At 33.0% G+C, this 22,130-nt stretch overlaps 1 protein-coding gene across 1 annotated transcript in view; it reads right to left on the reverse strand.

The window, feature by feature from the left end:
* DPYD (dihydropyrimidine dehydrogenase) overlaps window positions 1-22,130 on the reverse strand; it is a 799,420-nt gene that overhangs the window by 531,081 nt on the left and 246,209 nt on the right. The window contains exons 7-8 of the mRNA XM_069478264.1: window positions 16,377-16,458; window positions 8,192-8,279 (exon numbers count right to left, since the gene is read on the reverse strand). Coding sequence (XP_069334365.1) covers window positions 8,192-8,279; window positions 16,377-16,458 — 170 coding nt within the window. The remainder of the gene's footprint in view (window positions 1-8,191; window positions 8,280-16,376; window positions 16,459-22,130) is intronic.

Genomic DNA, 22,130 nt, shown 5'->3' on the forward strand with positions numbered 1-22,130 from the left:
CTGAGAAGACTACAATATCCATAGTATATGTTAAATAACATCTCCTTCCAGATTCAAATTATAATTTTCTATAGTAAAAAATTATAAGTGGTAGCCGTAAGCAGATATTGAATGGTGGGAGAGGTCTATCAGGTGGTAGATTTAAGGTTAAATGGTAGATTCAAACAGCTATCATAGCCTGTTGAAAGTGAAAGTAAGACAATCTGCCTTATTTTGAATGCAGTCAAGAGCTACTAAAAATATTTGAGGCATTTATTAGGGCATCATATTATAGGGAGAAGCAGAATGATTTAGGGTGACAAAGATAATCATCACAGGGACCAGGATTACTCTTACTGGCATGATTAGCATCATCTCCCATAATCAAACTAAGAATTAGTGCCAGCATGGTGAGATTGGAATCAGATCAGGGAGATTTAGAGGTCTTTAAAATGGACTTACCTACGCATTTTATAATATGGGCTGAAAGGACTCCGGGTCCATTGATTCAGGTGTCTTTGAAGAGACACTGCCAATAATTCTGCAGATTCTTTTTTTTTTTTTCCTCCACTTCTGAAGATGACCAGCCACTACTGTCTGCTTCTGCAGATTAACATGTGCTTTCTATAGATGTGTTAATATGATCAAAGAATGATTGCCCTACATCTATTTTATCTCCTTCTGAGGCTTTACTCGAACTCATTAAATGATGATTTAATGAACTCTCAGCTGGAATTCTATTTCCCTCATTTCCAAATTCTTGGGAACCACCTCACAATTAGATCCAAGTACTTACAAGTGACACTAGATTAAGCAATATTACAAATTTAAAAAAAAGGGGGATTTGGAAAATATTCAAGACCCATTTTGTGCTTCCAACAAAGTCAGGTTTATTATTTTTAAATAACCTATTTATAACTGTGGATACTGTCTAAACAATTTCAGTTTTTATCTGGGGACAGAAGTAAAGAGGGTGGTCTAAAAACTTTATTGCATTGTCTTCTAAATAAATAGAAAGTATATACTTTAGAAATTCCTAATTAAGAATAACTTTTACAGAGAAGAACTCTGGTGCTAAGAAGGCACAAGAGGTTTAACTAAAAGCCACACTGTAGCAAATTTAATACCACAATCTCTCAATGGATTTTCTTAATTGTAATTACCTCTTCTTCAGCTGTTATAATATTTGGAAATCTTCACATTTAAAAAAATATTATTTTCTGATGGTAACTGAAGAAAACCCAATTTATGGCAATAATAAGAAAAGTGAGGTTAGGCCAGGCACAGTGGCTCATGCCTGTAATCCTAGCACTCTGGGAGACTGAGGTGGGTGGATCTCTTGAGGTCAGGAGTTCGAGACCAGCCTGAGCAAGAGCGAGACCCCGTCTCTACTAAAAATAGAAAGAAATGATCTGGACAGCTAAAATATATATATAGAAAAAATTAGCGGGGCATGGTGGCGCATGCCTGTAGTCCCAGCTACTCGGGAGGCTGAGGCAGTAGGATTGCTTATGCCCAGGAGTTTGAGGTTGCTGTGAGCTAGGCTGATGCCATGGCACTCATTCTAGCCCAGGCAACAAAGCGAGACTCTGTCTCAAAAAAAAAAAAAAAAAAAAAAAGAAGAAGAAAGAAAGAAAGAAAGAAAAGTGAGGTTAAATATAAGGACTAATTCTTTCAGAGTATAAGGTCACCATGTTCAAAAATCTTGAGTGAGATGTTGAAATGTAGACAGCACCATAAGCTAATATGTTGGCTATCAGTCATTGTTAAAGTATAAATTTGTGAAATTTTTCCTACCTTCTCTATGAAACTCATTTTCCATGCTTCAGTTGCCATTCACTAGTTTTCTTTCACCTTTCTTAGTCTTAATTTTCTTGTCCATAAAAGAGTGTTAAGAATATCCACCTCAAGGGCCATTTTAAGAGTTAATGGGACAGATCATATTAAGAATTGAGCATGGAATAATAGCTATTACTCCTACTACTACCAATGCTACCACTGCTAAAATCACTACTCTACTTGTTTATTTCATTAATAGTGTGATAATAACCTTATAATAATGTAAAATGCATTTCTCCTGGGTTTGCTCAATGCCATAAAAATTGCCAACATTTTTAAACATCCAATAAATTTATTCTGGAAAATAATCAAAACAGTTGCCTTAAAAATTAATGATTAAAAATACTTATAAGCTTCCTACTATGTGCCAGGCATTTTGCTAGGCACCAAAAAAAATCTGTCAATGAATAAGGTAAATAAAATCTTCAGCCTCCAAGAGTCCAACTTCTAAAGGTGGAAACAAACATGTAACTAGTCAATTATAATACAGGGAAAAAGTGCTGTAGTAAAGTACAAAGTCCAGTATGAACATGCAAAAAAGGAGCAGAAACATAAAGGTGTGTGGGGTGGGGGCGGGGGGGAGGGGAGGCAGCAGGAAGAAGAGGCTTTATTTATCCAGGCTAAAGAGTGAAGGTAGGGGCAAAGACAATATATATAACCCAAACATTTGTACCCCCATAATATGCTGAAATAAAAAATTAAAAAAAAATTAAAAAAGTAAAAAGCAAAGGTAGGGAGTGGATCATTCCAAGTAAAGGGTTGTTTGATTTTTTCTTGCTGATTTTCCTGAGTTCTAAATAGATTCTAGTTATCAGTCCTTTATCGGATGTGTAGCATGCGAAAATTTTTTCCCATTCTGTAGGTTGTCTGTTTGCTCTCGTGACAGTTTCTTTGGCTGTGCAGAGCTTTTTAATTTAATCAGATTCCCTTTATTTATTTTTGTTGTGGAACAGCATCATATAGAAAAATAACATCTAAGCTAAGAACTTAAATATGAAAATAGAATTCAGGACCATGTTCAAAAATTGTGGTAAAAAATAGAGAAAAGGTAAAACTGGAAACAGTTCAGAATGACTGACGCACAGAATTTAATGAGTGAAGTGACCGGAGACATAAGCTGTGGCCAAATCATGAAGAACTTTGAAAGCATTTATAGAATAGTCTTTTTCTTTATCCAGAAGGAAATAGAGAGCTATGGGAGGGTTTTAATGAGGAATGACAATCAGATCTGATTTCAGCAAGATCACTATTTCCTTTGTATGGATAATTGTGTTTAAAGAGACTGGTTAGGAGGCCACAGCAGTTCTCCAGTAGCACTGAGGAAAGGAGGTGGTGATACAAGAAGTGAATTAAAGATAAATCTTTCAGGTAGACACAGTAAAGCATTTGATGGTAAAACAGTGACTATTCCTCTCCAGAATATCTTCCTGCAGGCCCTGCTCCATGGTGTCTACTGTGACTGTTATCATAAATTTCATTATGGTTTCTCCCTTTCTCTCTCCTACATTTTAAAAATAAAAATTCAGAAAAAAACCTTTTCAGAATAATATAAAAAGTTTTATCAGTTATCTTAAACTGTCTTAGTGGATGTTCTTTCCCTTACATGTTTGTTAACTTTTTCAGCACTACCCTGTTTATAAGGATACGAAAGAGAAACTCCCAGAAGATGGACCATCAGAAAGAAGAAAAAGAAATGGGCTCCTCTGAAGCAAAGACTAGGGGTCCAGCCCCTCAGTCTTCTAGAGTAGTATTTTTTAAACCTAGCTCTAGAATAGAATCACCCTCAAACCTAAAAAAAAAAAAAAAAAAAAAACTATACCCATGCCCAGCCCAGCCCACCACATCCCTCTCTGCAAGTTGTACAATATGGCTGCTCTGTTTGAATCTCTTATGATTTTCTGACACAATTTAATACCAAGGGAAAAAATGACTTTAGATTTCTTTGTATTTTTAATTCTTATCACAGTGCCTGGAACACTGCAGCCATTCAATATATATATTTATTTCATGTAACAGCTACTTATTGATAAGCTTTGTGCATACTATGAGAAAAAGGTCATTAGTGCCTCAGGGTTCTTAACATATAGCAATGGCTATCAAACTTTATTAAGCCACATTTTAAAAATGCATTTTATTTTTAATGGAGTGTTCATGTGCCAACACACACATCAAAAACAAACACAAAAAAATTGAAAAATATTTTTCACAAAATAAGACTTATCCTAACCATGGGCAATACATTTTGATATTTTCTATTCTATTATTTTCTCATTTTTATAAAATAGAAGGAAACAATGATTGTAACCCATTATATTGGTTTCAATACTAACCAAAGAGAACCATCCAATATTTTTAAAAAGACTTGTATAGTAGATGTTCTAACTCTACTTTTGAACATTGACAGTAACACACTGTGCAGGTGCTTTTATTTCAGTAAAAATACCAACATTTAGAGTCTTTAAAAAAACCCATTATTACAAATATAACAGTGTAATTTTGAATAAGACATAGGCTTTATCTCACTACTTAGGGGAAAATAAACCTCTCAAGGGTAAAGAGACACACATACCTCTTTAGAACTAACAATGATACACATACAATGAGAGAATTTCCCTAATGGACTCTGTTAGCATTAGTTAGGGAAAAATCTAAAAGTGAGAGACTTGTCACTAGCAATATCACTTGCAATATTAAAAATCAGGAAACATAAGAACACACTTATGTTAATACAATGGGTTTATTGAACTACCCTTACTAAGTCATACTTAATAGAAAATATTTTTTTTTCTTTCACATAATCTAACACACAATAAGATGGCAGTTATACATACAGATCTGTAACTCTGCCATTCCCAACAACAGAAAGAAAAAGCACCTTCACATTTATTAAATACTCTATGTAACCAACATGTATACACTAAGTCTTAGGTGTTTTTCCTTTGCTACTACTTTACTGATCTCCTGTGTCAGTGGCGATGCACACCTGTGAAAGAGATCTTTATTTATCTCCTCCTGCCATATCTATTATCCTCTTTCTCTATAACACTGGAAGTTTAATGGAGAATATATCCCTCCGGGTAAGGCTACATTTCCCAATACTCTTTGCTTTTGGTATGCTTTTATCATCAAGTTACAGACAATGAGATAAAAGCAGAAGTGATATGTGCAACTTCTGAGTCAGAAACTTATGATGAAAGGAGCCGCCTTCCGTCTTTCTCACTTCCACTAGCAAGAATGTGGACATGGTAACCAACCACACACCAAAGACGGAATTCAGGTATTAAAGATTCCTCACATTGTTACATGAGAGAAAACTAAATACATGTATTGTTTTACCCTCTATTGTTTTCTTAAAGTGACCAAACCTACATCAAATAATACGGAATTCCTATTCTACCATTTACTCCTCCAAACTCAGTGAGAAATGGTAGATAAAATAAGTGAATGAAGTTTAATTACAAAGGCTAATGAACAAGGCTAATGAATAAAAGCACGTAAGGATGTGAGGCTGTCCAAGTAACAGGCAGTTATATGGTAACAGAAAGGTCATAAATTCCCAAATCGACAATCAAGAATGTCAAACAAACATTTCCTGAGGATAAGCTACTTGTCTTCTACGGACTGAAGCTTTTTTTTTTTTTTTTTATGACACAATGAAACTTTCTTGTGTATATTTCATACAAAATACTGAAATAGAAAATAACTGCTTTCCTCACATCACTACACCAAAATGTCAAAAGAATCACTTCTCAGCATGAAAATTCACAGCAACATAAATATGAAAGGACTCTACATTTTAAATGTTACATTCACACCTCAGTGCAAAGTCAAATGGAGACCATTGTATTGTGAATAGGTGTAGCATTATCAAGTAACATATGTAAGGGGACTTACTGGAATGAAATAAAAGGAAAAAAAAGCTGAAACATTATTGATTCTTTCAGATGGAAGGTATCTCTTATGGCTATAACTACTCATAGTGATATACCATTTAATTGTTCTCAATTTTTGTAACACTTTACTTCTTATGCAATTAATTTGGAGATATTTGAATGTATTGGTTATTTATTTAGCCCATATTTTTTCAGTACAGATATTCTTTGTAGATAAGGTTAATAGAATTACATGTAATTATATCAGCATATACTTGAATAATGGAAAACATATCCTTTAGGTATAACTTCTGTAGGAAAGCAAAATGGTGAATTTCAAATAGTTATTTGATAACATCATCAATATTTCAGACCTAATTCCTTACTAAATTTTTCACTTATTATTGACCAAGCATTTCTTTTTTTTTTTTTTTTTTTTTTTTTTTTTTTTTTTTTTTTTTGAGACAGAGTCTCACTCTGTTGCCCAGGCTAGAGTGAGTGCCGTGGCGTCAGCCTAGCTCACAGCAACCTCAAACTCCTGAGCTCAAGCGATCCTCCTGTCTCAGCCTCCCGAGTAGCTGGGACTACAGGCATGCGCCACCATGCCCGGCTAATTTTTTCTATATATATTTTTAGCTGTCCATATAATTTCTTTCTATTTTTTTTAGTAGAGGTGGGGTCTCACTCTTGCTCAGGCTGGTCTCGAACTCCTGAGCTCAAACGATCCGCCCACCTCGGCCTCCCAGAGTGCTAGGATTACAGGCGTGAGCCACCGCGCCCGGCCTGACCAAGCATTTCTGAACATGTGTTTGTTGAGAATAATAGAAACATACTGATCTAACATTGCTGGTATTAGTAGAATATACTTTACAGACATTTGCCCTACTTCTTCACGTTAGATTCCCAATACAAATGTAATGTTGAAATGTAAAACTAAATTCAGGTATAGCACTTCTAAAACTCTAGGGAAAAATGTCAGACCTTTTCTCCTTCCTATTCTTGATGTACACAATGATTATTATATTTAAATGAAGATAATGTAGATAAATACTGATGACAATGGCATTCACAAGTTTCTGAAAGGAAGTAAGTTAAATACAGACATTTAGGAGCTAGAACACAAGTGCAAATTATTTAGAAAATTTTTCATCTAAATAAAAAGGGTGACAGAGATGGTCTTAGACTTGGTAGCAATTATATGGTAAGACAATAAATACATGGCACTCTAACAAGAAAATTTTAGCAGGCAATGAAGCATTAATGACGATTTCATTCTAAAAATGCAATGGAAAAGGATAGCCCTGAAACAAACATTACCCAGTGTGTGATCACTTAAAGATATGAGAAAAGTTTTTGTCTTTATGTAAGTCTATTATTTAGATATTCATATTCAAAGAGTGTGAATTGTAAAAGAGAAAGACAAGGTAAAAACCATGAGGATGGACTTATATTAAAAATGAGGGCCGGGCACAGTGGCTCACGCCTGTAATCCTAGCACTCTGGGAGGCTGAGGCGGGTGGATTGTTTCAGCTCAGGAGTTCGAGACCAGCCTGAGCAAGAGCAAGACCCTGTCTCTACTAAAAATAGAAAGAAATTATATGGACAGCTAAAAATATATATAGAAAAAATTAGTCGGGCATGGTGGCGCATGCCTGTAGTCCCAGCTACTCGGGAGGCTGAGGCAGGAGGATTGCTTGAGCCCAGGAGTTTGAGGGTGCTGTGAGCTAGGCTGACACCACGGCACTCTAGCCCGGGTAACAGAGTGAGACTCTGTCTCAAAAAAAAAAGAGTAACAATTTAACATACTCAATCTGTCATAATTATCCATAGCACATCATATGGGTGAATAAATATAAAGTGCATGAGACAAGGCCAAGTTAAATCAACTTTTTCTTCCCTCTGGTCTCTCAGTAAATAATAAGTAGAATAAAAAAATGTTAGAAAATTCATTCTCCACGGGATATTCAGACAAAATACAGAATAACAGTGTCCACTAATTGCCTTAGGAGCTATACATTGTGCATGGGACTTTCAGAGCTATGACTGAACATCTTTAAAATTCAACCAAATAAAAAAAGTTTTTAGGAAATTTTGAAAAATGAATAGAAAAAAGAAAAACAGTAAATTCTGTCCTTCATTGTCAATTTAGTTAATTGTTTTATCATAAAAAGAAAGCTACGGCATCAAGACAGACTCTGAGCTTCAGCAGCATAACTTGAAAACATTTTGCTTCTTAGAGATGTCCATAGGTGATGATGATGTGGTGAGACGATGGGAAGACAAAAGACTCCCTTGCTGAAGTTTACCCATAATGAAGACATAGCATCAAAACTACTTATAAAATCAAAATTTAGTTATTTGGCCAATCATTTCTGTCTGTTATTCCCTGAACAAATGCAATTTCTATCACGAAGATGTCTTAAGGCAGTCATTCTTCTGGATATTGTTAGGAAATAAAAAAATACATTATAAATAAAAATATTTAAAAGTTAGCGTCTCACCTATTCCAATGAAAGCAGCTTTGTAGCCTTTTTCTTTCAAAGTGCTGAGAGTCATTTCATTCACTGAAAGGCTTTTACCACAAATTATCTGTAAGAAACAACATTTCGAATAATAAATTTTTGCCATTTGATTAATTAAAACCTCGATATTTAACATCAAAAAGAATGTAAAGTTGTTCAAAAATTATCTATAAGGTTCCATATATCGTATGTGGAAATATTTTTATCCTTTAGTATATAGGCTTACATTTACATAATATTATATAAATAGAATGTGAACATGTTTTATTAAGGGCTAAAAGCAGAAGAGCTGGTGTAATTAAAGTCAAGTCAGTAAACTTTCATAGCTTACTTTTTATGTTCAAAGCCCTAGTGGGGTACTTTAAATAATAAAATGATAAATGAGACACAGTTCCTGCATAAATGTATAGTCAAACAGGGGTAGAATATATACATAAATAAGTATAATACAAAACAGAGTGTGATCACATGTGTATGGGAGTTCAGAGTATGGAGATATTCATTCTAACTAAGGTCATAAGGATGGGAAGGCAGAGAGGAAGTGGGATTTCAACAGGGCCTTTAAAAAGAATAGACAGGATTTTGATAGGAGAAATTGTCGAGGGAAGATGAACAAAGTCAGGAGGCAGAATGTAGTCACCCCTATTAAAAATCACAATATTTTGTTCAGTTTGCAGACATCAGTCAATTTTCAGAGCTGGAACCTGATGACCAAAGAGGTGGCTGGGTCCCCAGGAGGAAGAAGGCTGCAACATCCTTCAAGTAAACAATGTAATGATTCCCCTCATCCTTCCCCAAAGGGAACTATGGCCATTCACCCAGGCAACTGTGCACTGGGAAAACGGGAATAATCAGCCCTTTCCAGGAGTACTTAACACAAGTTCTTCATCAACAGTGATACCTGGAGACACAAGAAGGAGGACTTGTGGAGTAAGGTAAAAAATGGAGCCTGACTAAAGTTTGGTTCATTGTGTGCCCACTGAGACGATGACCTAGTCAGCCATTATTCCACCAGGCTCCAAGTGCATAACTGAAATTTATACACTTGTGGGTTGCGGTAATCCCTGCATTGGGCCTCTCATCTGTTAAGTGCTATAATAGCTATAATAGTTGGGAAGGTTACATGGAAACATCTGAAAATCCAGCCAAGAGAGGAAATCAAACACAATATCATATCCTGGGCACAGGTAGGATGGAGAGAAATGGTAGTGGTCCCTGTCATATCTTCATTTATTTCACCAGCCTGGGCCCTGCTGGGCCCAGATGATACCTGGAGAATGAATGTAAACTACTGCAGGCTTAACTAAAGAGTAACCCTGATTGCAGCTTCTGTAACAGATGTGGTATTATTGCTATAACAGATTTATACAGCAATGGGCACACTGCATGTGGCCACTGATTTGGCAAATACACACTTTTCCCATTCCAATTAGAAAATGAGATCAAAAAGTTCAGATCCACAGAGTAAAGATAAGAATATTCATTTACAGTTTTGCCTCAGGAATATGTCAATAGTCTTCAGTAATAATATATGTAATCTGAAGCAATAAGGACATCCCACAAAACGTCACAGTGATTCATTACATTGACATCATGCAGATCTGACAGCTTGAGCAAGAGGTGGTGAGTGTGCTGGAGACTTTGTTAAGACACCTGTACTCAAAAGGATGAAAGATAAACCTACAACTGGACACTCGAGTGAAGTTTAGAGATTCAGTTGTCAGGTATGTGGCAGTATATCCCAGTTAAAGTAAAAGACAACTGCATCTCACATTCCCTACCATAAAGAAGAAAGCACAATACCTAGTAGGTTTCTTTGGATTCTGAAGGCAACATGTTCCTAAAAACAAAAGTCTCTAAGCTCAGTCATAGAGGAAGAACAACTTACACTCATGAAACAATAATGCATAGAGGATTTAACTGTATAGGGTACTTAACTAAGTGTAGGGCTCTCTTCTAGGTACTACATATACTGACTGACTCATTTAATCCTCACAACAGCCCTATGAAGTGTTAACAGTACCCTCATTTTACAGATGATACTAAAGGACAAGAGTGATTAAATAACTTTCATTGAAGTCACATATATAGTTTAATTTCAGAGCCAACATGTGTCTATGCTTTTATATCTCTTGAGGTCAAAGGGAAAATGAAGGGCAGAGCTGGCACCATCTTCGAAGGCAAAGAACATGTTGTATGGGGAGACCTACTGATAAGGTAATGCTGCTAGAGTATAAAGTGCAAAGCAAGAAAGGGAGTGAAAAATAGGGGGAGAAGATGACTGGGACTAGATCATAGAGGGCCATTTTTTTTTTCTTCCTAAAATATATTTTTATATTGGCAGATATGGTAACTGTTTGAAAGTTTATAATAAAGGAACAACCAAGGTTAGATTAATAAGTCATATTCAAAACTCTAGAACATATCAAATATCACAGAGTAAACTGGAACATTAATTAAACATACATTAGTAAAACATTTCATAGTAAGTATCTAATAATGATTATTACTATTAGAATTAGTAGAATTAGAAGCTTTTAAAAGTATTTAATATTGAGGCTTTAGAATTTTAATTTATTCTAACTTTTAAAGAATGGATATTTTCTTTAAAAAATATGAATAATTTCACTATTTATTTTATAAACTAAATAACCTTTATACCATTATATATCAAAAGTTAGACATGAAAAAAAGTAACAGGTCCAAACATTATAATAAAATATTAGCAAATTGAATAAGAATGCAATTTCCAAAGTTGAGCAGTGTAATGTCCAGCCAAAAGGTTAATTAGCAGGTGTGAACCTCAAAATTCTTAATGTTAGGTTTAGTTTATTCACTGCCTTAGCAAGAAGATTGAAGAAAGACCTTCCACTCTTCCTTAGGTGGTGTATGGAAGGGGGGCACAACAGAAGTTTAGTTAAGCAGTGGCTTTCTGTGATTTATCAATAGGGAATGAAGACATCCCAATCTTTCCACCATAGTAAGTGAACATGCTTTCAGCTTTCTAGCATATAGGAAAGATACACAGATATTCCATATTTCTACAGTCTGATTATCCTAATAGGCAATAGCATGTAATTGGGGAAAGAAAAAGCTAAATTTTCCTTTTATGTGGAAAGCTGAAAAGACAAGTTCCTTGGCTCTTGCTGTTAATCTACTGGGACTGAGACCAGCAAGACATTACTTTACCAAGGACAGATATTGTGGGAATGATGGAGGCTAACCATCATTGGGCAGCAGTGGAAATGAGTGCAGAGCAATGATAACAATATTCAACAAAGTGACTGACAGGCACCAGGACTCCTCCCTCTCTATGATTGGGAATCTATTCAAATTTCCTTTTCCTAAAAGCTTCGGCTTTTGAGCATTTGCCATGCAGGAAATAACCCACTCTCAGTCAGAAAGAATTAAGAGGAAGATTCTTTTACCAAAAACAAAAAAGGTAAAACTTCGCTGACATTATACCTTGGGAAACTGAGCTGAGATATGTGAAAATTAACTAAAACTAGAATAACAGGACAATTACAGACAACAAAAACATTCGTGTGGCTGATATGGTATGGAATCTGAACATTATTTGTGAAATAGATATGATGCTAGAAAAATTACATGGTGGGCATTTTGTTTGTGTTTTTGTTCCTTTTCCCCTCGTACTTTTATATATGTAATATTTTACATCTTGATTTTCTCAGATACAGATTACAGTATACATTCTACCCTCCTCTAATGGCTTTAGTAACATACAATTAGATACTTCTTAGCTAAATTCAGAATAAAAATTCACTCCACTTCAAGTTCATTGTAATAGTTAATACTTTAATCCAACAGAAGTTCTGAATATCTTATATTATATACCCTAAGACAAAGTTCCATCTATTAAAACATATACTTTGGAATTTGATGAAAACTTTCTTTATATCTATATAACATGTATTCATATATGTGATGATACTTATGCAGGACAAAGGTTGATAGATTTTTTTGGAGTGGAAGTCTTTCTTCAAATAAAATATGTGATACCCATTATTAAATAACACAAATAACAATGTACATAATACTCAAATTTTTCTAATAGAAGATTTGGTTAAATAGACCAAATATTTCCAGAAGCTTTAAGATAGAAAACAAAGTTAAATAATTTTTCAAATAATATTTAGCTTATTTAGACACAAAAATTATTTTGTTAGCTATTACTGCAAATATTTCTCTCCCAGTAAAGATATGATATTTTTCATATTCATGTTCCAACTCTATCCTATAACAATTGAAATTCCTGCTTCAAATAACCGTAGTGAAAAACAAGAGGCTATTGAAAAAGAGATCTCTATTGCACATTTTTCCTCAAATTATGAAGCAGAAGAATTTCATAGAAATTACCAATAAAGTTTAATCAAAATAGAATTGTATCAAAATATTTTGGGAAATGACAAGTATACACAATGTAAGATAATTATGCATATTTTATGCTTTTAACTTTGGAAAATTAGAAGTATAAAAACTATGAAACAAAAAATATTCATTTCTATCTAAATTCTGAATTGCATAAGAAAAAAATCATTTAATCTAAATGATTAGTAATATTGTCTGAAATACATATCACGGGAGAGTCTATTAAGGTATATATTGAGTTAAAATAATTTGTAGGGGTCTATTTTGGGAATTGTTACTCAAAATTAAAAGCTTTTATAAAAATATGACAACTAAGAATCTATTTCTCCTAAGGAATAAGTAATTTTATTACACTGAAAATAATCCTTTGATGTGAAATCAATTGAAAGTATAATTGATAAATTCAAACTGCATATACTGCTAATCGAAAAAAGAAAAATTGGATTCTATCACAAGAATACAGAAGCAAATAAAAATATCATCTTACAAAAATGTTATCTAAAAGGGAAAAATCTGTAATACTCAAGTAAAATAACAATAATAAAATAATTAAAATGCATGGATGCTGACAAAGGTTTATTCCAAGTGAAATGATTAACCCTAAATGTTTTCATTATTCAATCTATACAGATGAAAATTAAGTAGGTATACAATTTGAGTTTAAAAAAAGTAACAAATAAAAATAGCAAGGGGAAAGAATTAATACAGATATAGTTAGCTATTAATGAATAAGGAAACATAAAACATTGAAAGCTGTTTCTTTTAGAGAATACGTTGACTAGAGAAACCACTACCTAGTCTTATAAAAAAAAAAAGAGTTGAGAAAACACAAAGTAAGTTTAGAGATGATGAAGCAAATATAATCACAGCCACAGATGAGATATTTTTATTGTACACTGGAATAACAGGTTTACATCTATGTCTAATAACTTAAAAAGTCTCAATAGAGCAAAAAATTTGTCTAGAAAAATATATATTCACAAAATTGATATGAGAATAAAATAGGTGGAAATAGTAATAACTATGGAAGATCTGAAAATAAATGGTCAAAGTTCTACCTCTTATAAAGGGGATTTGAGGCCAGAAGGACAAAATTTTCAAATTTAGTAAAAGTGTAAACCTCAAGATAATATTCTTACCAATGATAAAATAAAAAAAATGCTTGGAAGTTTGATTTTATAAGGCTAACATAACTCTATCATAAAAAAGTTACAAAGAGAACAAAACAATAAAGCAAAATGAAACAAAATTAGGCTTTGTAGAGTTAAAACTCTGCAAGAGTAGCAACAGTATTTGAGTATTCCCTGTTTTATATTCAGTTTTAATACTAATTGCATAAATAAATGAATGCAAAGGAAAATTTTTAAAAATACTAACAAATCTAGTTCACATGTACAGAAATAATAAAACATGATGCAAAAATCAATATATTCTGAAAATTCAAAGATTAACATAGGCAACATATAAACTGAACATGAGTTTTTAAAAAGGGCAATGAAAAATTTAATGCCTCTTGATTAAATTTTTTTTCAAAACAATAAAATTTTGGTAATCTAAGACAGAAAAAATATTTAATTTACTCAATGTGATTAAAAATGCTATATCAGAGACAAAAAAAAAGATTCCATATAGTATCCCTCTTTTTTTAATAACCATTGAAATATTGGAAGAAAAAATATATAATGTAAAAATAACAGATAAAATTCCCATTATTTTCTTGTGGTATAATATTTGACTTGAAAAATTCATCTTAGAAATATAATAAAAAACTAATCAGCTATTAGACATAAAATAAATTGAAATTATTCAAAACGAAATTTAGGTAAAAAATAGGAGTGAAGATGATGAATTGAATTCACTTCTGGATACCATTAGTTTATGTGACTTATGTGCTTAGTAAACTACTAAAAATACATAACTGGAATTCGAAAAAAGGATGGTTCTAGATGGTTCTAGTCTTTGGCACACTACTTGTCAAAAGTAAATTATGAATAATTATTTGTTGAATAAATGAAACAAACCTGCTGGAAAGAAAAAGAAAAAGCAGAAGAATAAACAAGACAGTGCTAGACCATGAACGCCAAAAATACATACATACATGCATATATTAGAATTTATGCATCACATGCTCCACAGGAGTCAGATAGTATGAACTCAGAGAAAAGTTCATTTCATTGCCAGGAAAGTATTGTTAACTTTAAAGTATATAATGTTAGCTGAGAGGGACAAACAGAAGGCAGACTATAAGAAGAATCTAAGTGATGAGGAAAAGGAGATAACAAGTGTAGACCACTTTTAAAAAATGTACCCTCTTATGGCTACAGCAATAGGTCAGAAGCTGCAAGAGTACCTCATCAATGTATGCACATCTCCAAAGTAAAAACAGAATCTCATTGCCATCTCTCCCCAGAAATGTATATATAATTTAATGTTTACAAAGCAAATTTGAATACATTATCTCCTTTACATTAAAACAATCTGAGACATGAACAAGACACTATTATCAATATCTTCTTTAATTTAAATTCTAATTTTTTCTCAATAATGTAATAAATTTATAGGGTTTAAAATTTAATTGTACAAAACGGGGATAAATTCTCCCCACACCTTCCCAAAGACAATCTGTACTAGCAAGTCCTTATATCTTTCCAGAGATACTCTATGCATATATAAAGATAGCTTTATATTCACACAAATGGTAGTAGCACACATTTTAGTTTTAACAGATACTCACCAAGGTTAGGAATATTAACTAACTTTGCCAAGGCTATCTGACTGTAAAGTTAGAAAGTGGCATGACTGTGACCACAATGTATATTTCCTGGCACTCAGTGCATTGTCTATTACTATCAGATTTTTTGTTTAGTAATTATGTGTAAGTGGTTCATCACCCAACCACTGTCAAATAAAATGTAATTATAAGGATAAAAGCACAAAATATTATTTTAAGTGTTTTCCTTTCATTGATTAATTTAGGTTATTGGTAAATGCAAGAGCCATGAAGAGTCTGTTAATGACTTTTCAAAATATCTTCTGCATATACTTACAGAACGTATTGTGTAAATCATGTAACATTACTAATCTATTGAGTTATATATTATCAAAAATTAACATTTTTAAAACAAAAATAGAAATATATTCAAGAGAAGAACTAGAATGCAATACTCTTAATTGAAAAGAATACGAATATCTAAAGCTATATTCTGAAAGTACAATGTGTCAACTTTTCAACCATCTTTAAAAGAACACCACAATATTTATTTCACACAACGATGAAAAATACAAAGCTGCTGGTTTCTACCCCACTGATTTACTGCTATGTTAAGAAAGGATTATCACATTAGCACTACTGACATGATGCATACAATAAATAAAATAAACCTCTATAAGAAATTATGTTCCAAATTGTGAAATACCAGTGTTTCACAGTGCACACAACTTGCATGAAAAAACATGATTAAAGAAACCAAATCCTTCTATTAGCTGCACTGAACCCCTAAAGCAATTTAGGAATTTGTTTCTTACAGACAATTAATCACATGCAGGCGTGCCAGATGAGAACTATTGATTGCCCTTTTCCAGGCTAGTGGTATTCAGACAGTAGACAGACAAATGCCCTAAGCAAGGGGAAGCATCTTTCTGCTTCTGCCTAGTGTAGCTTTTAATTGTTCTTTCCTAAAATGTGTGACATTTGCTGTTAATCTTTAGTATAGAGCTTACTCTTTTCTTTTTGCACAATACACATATAGGTATATAGGTGTTGATATCTATTTACCTTTACACCAAGGTCCTTCATAAGCTCAATCTCAAAATTCACTACCTCATATGGCAGCCGGAACTGAGGGATTTCAGAAGTACTAATAAAAAACAAGAGGAAGAAAAAGAAGAAAACAAGCATTAGTGGAAAAATTACCAATCTTAAAAAAATGCAATGTCTTTATCAGTATTAAAGAAATAAGTGCCTCGTCTAAGGGTATTTGTATATCACATAATGTGAGCATGAAGATATCCAAATTTTTATTGGCATGGCAAAATTACATGGACTACAGTTATAGTAGAAACTGACAGAAAATAAATAAATTATAAACAATAGAAATCAATGAATGTAAACTTGGCCAAGAGCAATTACAACACTTTTAATTTCAATAAAGTATTTAGTTGATTCATGACAATTCTATGAATTTCTAAGATCAAAAGTATTAAAACTAAAAATCAGTTGAAGGTATAGAGTTTAATATACATATATACATATATATACATATATACCCATATATATTCTATAAATATATCTCTAACTTGTTAAAATTCAAATGTGTAACTTTGTATTATCATTCCATTCAGAATAGTACAAAATCAGTTCCATGTGATCTATAGAACAGTAGACCAGTCTCCTTCTATGAACACAAGTGTCCCAAAAGGATACAATCTGTAAAAAGTAATCCTATTTGATATCAATGCTCACTGTTTAAATTTAAAAAAAAATGAGGCCTAAAGTACTATTATTTTAGTAGTATAAGAGTTTAGGGTATTAAAGAAAAGCTCTAAACACTTTTCAATGTTTCACAGCAATAAAAAGGCTATATTTGTCCATGAATATATAACAATTCATTCATTCATTCATTCATTCATTCAAAGTGAATAGTGCCAGGCACAATGTTCACAAAGTGCCAGGAATAGTGTTAGTTGCAATGTTACCAAATTCCCACTTTTAATAAGCTCTCTTTCTAGTAAGGGAAAGATACATAAACCAATAATTACAGTAGAATGTAGCACCTGCAATGAAAGAGATATATCCAAGCTTTATAAAGATTAATTTGTAAAATAAATAAATAGTTGCTGAAAATAAACCTTCTGGATCATCCAATGCAAAATTTTCAAAGAGCATATGCAAGCTTTTCATTCTTTTGTGCTTTAAGAACTTGATTATTCAATTAATTTCCATACATCAAATAATCAGCAAGGCACCATGCTCAATGCTATAGAAAATGTAAAGTATTAAACAGTATAAAATCAAGGCCTCACTAAGGCAGTTTTTCATCTAGTTAGAAATATAAGATTATATGTAAGAATGGATTTGGACCTAGGTCAAAGATAAGAATCTCTTAATCTGACTTGTGAACTCCAGCCACATTACCTCAGAGGTACTCAGAATGCTCTTGGCACCACAGAAGGTTTTGCCTCCAAAGGCTAAGCAGAAAGATTCTTAACAATTATGGATTGTATGTGGACACAAACAGACACCCAGCCTTGATAGGCATTGGGCTCTGTGGGAGACAGATTAGGACTAAAATTGGGGTTCGATGATGTCCTCAAAGGACTGGACAGGAAAGCAAAAACAATGGGTTGTGAATAAAGAATTCCACAAATAAAGCAACTACAGCAAGGCAAGAGTCTTAAACACGTCCAGACACATTGTGAAGCTGAACACCTTCTCCGTGACTATGCCCTCCTCTAGAATTTTTATGGGATCTAAACAGAAGTATATAAAATAAAAGAAAAAAATGGTGCTAAGTGCAGGGCAATAGGTCTGATTTAAGAAGTAACTATGAAAGACCAGGTTATAAAAAGCAGGAACAACTTTTCTGTTGGCCAGAAAGGAAGAAAGGAGGACATACCCAACCTAGTAGGAAGAAACCTGTCCAAGGAGAAGGAAGCAGGCACAGTACACAGTAGCATAACTTTAAATGTCTAAGTAGACACCAGAGCAAACAGAATGCCAGGCTGCTGGGGCTTAGAACCCTACACTGCTCTGAAACCACTGTCCCCAACACTTAGCACAGTGCTCCGCACATATGTTAAACGAATAAATGTGAATCACATTTCCCAGCATCTCTTAGAGAAAATAAGTGAAATGCAAATACTGAAAAATATTGGTTAGATTTGGTCTTAATCAAGTAGGTAGGAGGCAGAGAGGTGATTACTGATGTTATAAATGTGGCGTTTATATTCATTAACAGATGAGGTCAGCACAGATAAACAGTACAATGTGACATACATAAAATATCAAATGTGAACAAGAGTTGGAGGAGATAAGCAGGTAGGTGAAATATCTTAAGGCTTTCAATACCATCAATACGTTATGACTCCCACACTTTTATCTTCAAATCTAAATTCCACACCTTTATATCCACTAGGGTGTCTAAAAGGTATCTCAAAGTTACCATGCCTAAATTAAACTTCGGTTCCTCCCCCCAACACTGGTCCTTAGAAAACTCTATTGTATGAGTTGCTCAAGACCCAAACTCCATCATCATATTCTGTCCCCCTTCTAGTACCATACCAAGCCCACATGCAGGCAATAAAAGGATGCATTGTTTTTAGACAATTTAAAAACAATTTTAAAACTTATGAAAATGAGCCTGTTTTGTATTATTTCCATGAGCTAGTAGTTCTAAACAATGTCAGTAATGTTCTAAACAATGTTCTCTGCCAAAAAAAAAAAAAAAAAAAAAAAAACAAAACAAAAAAACAAAACAACAACTCTGGTGGGTCTAAATTCTAAATAATTACTACAATTGCTATAGAATTTTAATAATACATATGTAAGCTTTAAAGGATTCTCTTTTTATTACCCATTCTTGAATGAACTTTGTGTTCTATGGGGAAGTTAATTTGGAGAACTCCAATTAAACAGTGGCCATAGGCACATGCTGATGCAGCTATAAGCATTCCTCTTACCCAACTCTCCATAGGAAGCATGCAAATCCACCTCTGTGATACTATGTATTCCAATACATAACAGTTGATTTGGAATTTATTAAATGATAGCACATGAAGCAATATGAATTACTGCAATTCTGTCATATTGTGTGACCTCATGGAGCTTTGTGTTTAAAATTTAAAATAGTTATAGTGTGAACTATATTCTTAATATTAAAATATTTTGTTTTAATTGTTATTTTTTGTTTTATAGGAATGAATTAAAAATAATTATCACTGATTATTTCATGATTCTTATGGAAAGTCATTTTATTGTATAGACTAGGAGATAAACATGTTAAAAAAATAATCCACTCTAGGCATCTAAAAACACTACATAAACCCCTAAACTGCCATTTTTAAAACTTCCCTCATTGGGTTTATCATCACTTGACATATTCTATATTTAGTTTATTATTCATTTATTGTCTGTCTTCCCACTACTAGACTACAATCCCATGAGAACAGGCATTTTTGCCTTGTTTACTTTTGTAGCTCTAGTCTCAGAAATAATGTTATAATGTTGGTGGTCAATATAGAGGGAGGAAGGAAGAAAAAAAGAAGGAAGGGAGATATGAAGGAAAGGAAGGAATGAGAAAATATAGGTAGATATCAGGTCATGTAGGGCTTTCTATGCCAGGCCAGATCCTTTATCTCTTAGGATATGAAGAGTTACTGAAAGATTTCAAGTAGAAGAGTGATATAATCAGATTTGGAAAAGGAGAATGGATTTGAAAAGACAAATCAAGAACCCAAGAGAACCATTTGGAGGCTACTGTAATTGCACAGGAAGTGAGAGGTAAAGACATCAGAGATAGAGGGGAGAGAGGACATTTTAAAAAGTATTCACAAAATATAATTGCCAAGATATTGAATAGTAGTCCAGTATTGGTGATGTCTTCCCCTGAGATAGCAAACTCAGAAAGAGGAGCAACACTGATATGGGGAAGTTTATAAAGAGATGTCCCAGATTTGAACGTATAAATCTGCTGCTTAAGACAGAGAGAAGTCAGGGCAGATACAGATTTTTAAGTAATTTTCATTTAGTTGGTAAGTGAAACCACAAGAATAAATGAGATTACCCTGAAACGCCATGGAGAGAAAGAAGATAAAAGGACAGAAGACAGAGTTTGATAGGAATGTTTGCTTCCCAAGTTTGTTGTGCTTATGAAAACAAACTTTTCTTCTTCTACCTGTACTCTTATAGCAGTCTTCAGTTTTGAAAGAAATTTCTTCTTGTAGCAACCATAATCCTTTAGTACAGTCAGTGGAATGTCAGATAACATAAAAAAATCATCTTTCTTCTATATTCATGTTTCTTTCTTGTAACGAAATTTATAACATCTCCTTTCCATTCTTTTTAAAGCATAATGCTCATATTTTGAAGAGTTTTGCTTCAGTTCATTTTTGTATAGGTACTAGATTTCAAATTTGCATAGTAACACACACTCTCAAAATATTTCCCAATTGCTATAATTGTTTCACCTACATCCTGTTTCTCTTTATCGTCAATCAACATGAAACTCAATAGGCGAAATAAAAGCACTGTAACAACTGCAATAGCTAAAGCAAAGGACAACAATGGCCTGACTATTCTACCTAACAAAAATATCATAATTATTAATAACATATATTTTTAAGAAAAAGAAAAAATCAGAAAGTATATGGTGTATGCATACTTACAATCTCTTAACACCATTTTGTTTATCTTTGCTGACATAACAAGCCCTTTTAACCATTTTAAACTTATGTCCTCCCCAAAAAAGCCACAGTTGGAGGAAAGCAAAACCACTGAGTATTTCATAAATTTGTTGCAGCATCAAAAAATAATCAATTGATGGTGTTCAATACAACAGGGATTAAGTCTTGGATATCTTTCACTGACTCTAGCGATTTTTTAAATAGTGGTTGTGATACTAATTCACCAGGGATAAAAGAATCTGTTTGGATGCAAAGAAGGAAAGATAAAACTTGACATCACCTCTTTAAGCAATTGATTTCAAATACAAAGCTAATTTAATCTTTTTTAGCCACTTTGAAGATACAAGAGAATGAGAGGCAGCTGTAAGTGAGAAAATGAATTAACAGGAAAGTTTTGTGATTGTAATTCTGGCTAAATTCTAGTGTCAGTTTTTATACTTCTGTTACAGTGACACAGAATGCCTCTACCATGGGACAGTTCAAATGAGAATGATTAAACACCTCATATTGACCCTACATACTGGGAATATTCAAAGGCAAAGGAAAAAATAAATATTTTAAAAACAACAACAAAAACCACCATATTTGGTCATGAATCCAGGGAAGAATTTCCCACTAGAAAATGGTCAGCAAATATATAAAAACACAAATTTCATACTAATTTGTATGATTTAGAAATGCTTATCCTACATTTGAGTTCAAAAGAGATAAAGATGCTAACAACCATAATCTTCTACCAAAATTAGCAACAGAATAATTCATAAATAGTGTTGATTCCATTTTAGGCTTCTTGTGAAAGTGCAATTAAGTGGCAAAGTGATTTTTCCTAGTCTATCAGCATACAGAAAAATTAAGTTCATATTTTTTTAAATTAGCTCAGAGATTCATTGATGTGTATAATTGAAAACAACATACAGTACTTATACATATGTTGTTAATAGATTATGTTTTTTCTAATTAATAAAGCAGTAGTAAAATGCTATTTTAAAAGATAGTCTAAATACTTCTAGCAAAATAATATATAGGAAATTTTACTTTCCAGAAAAATAAATTCGTAAAATACATGTAATCTCTTAAAATTCAGAGCAGTGAAACATCAATACAAAAAAATAATTATTTCCTGACAATC

This window comes from Eulemur rufifrons, chromosome 8 (assembly GCF_041146395.1).
Source record: "Eulemur rufifrons isolate Redbay chromosome 8, OSU_ERuf_1, whole genome shotgun sequence".
Taxonomy (NCBI): Eukaryota; Metazoa; Chordata; class Mammalia; order Primates; family Lemuridae; genus Eulemur; species Eulemur rufifrons.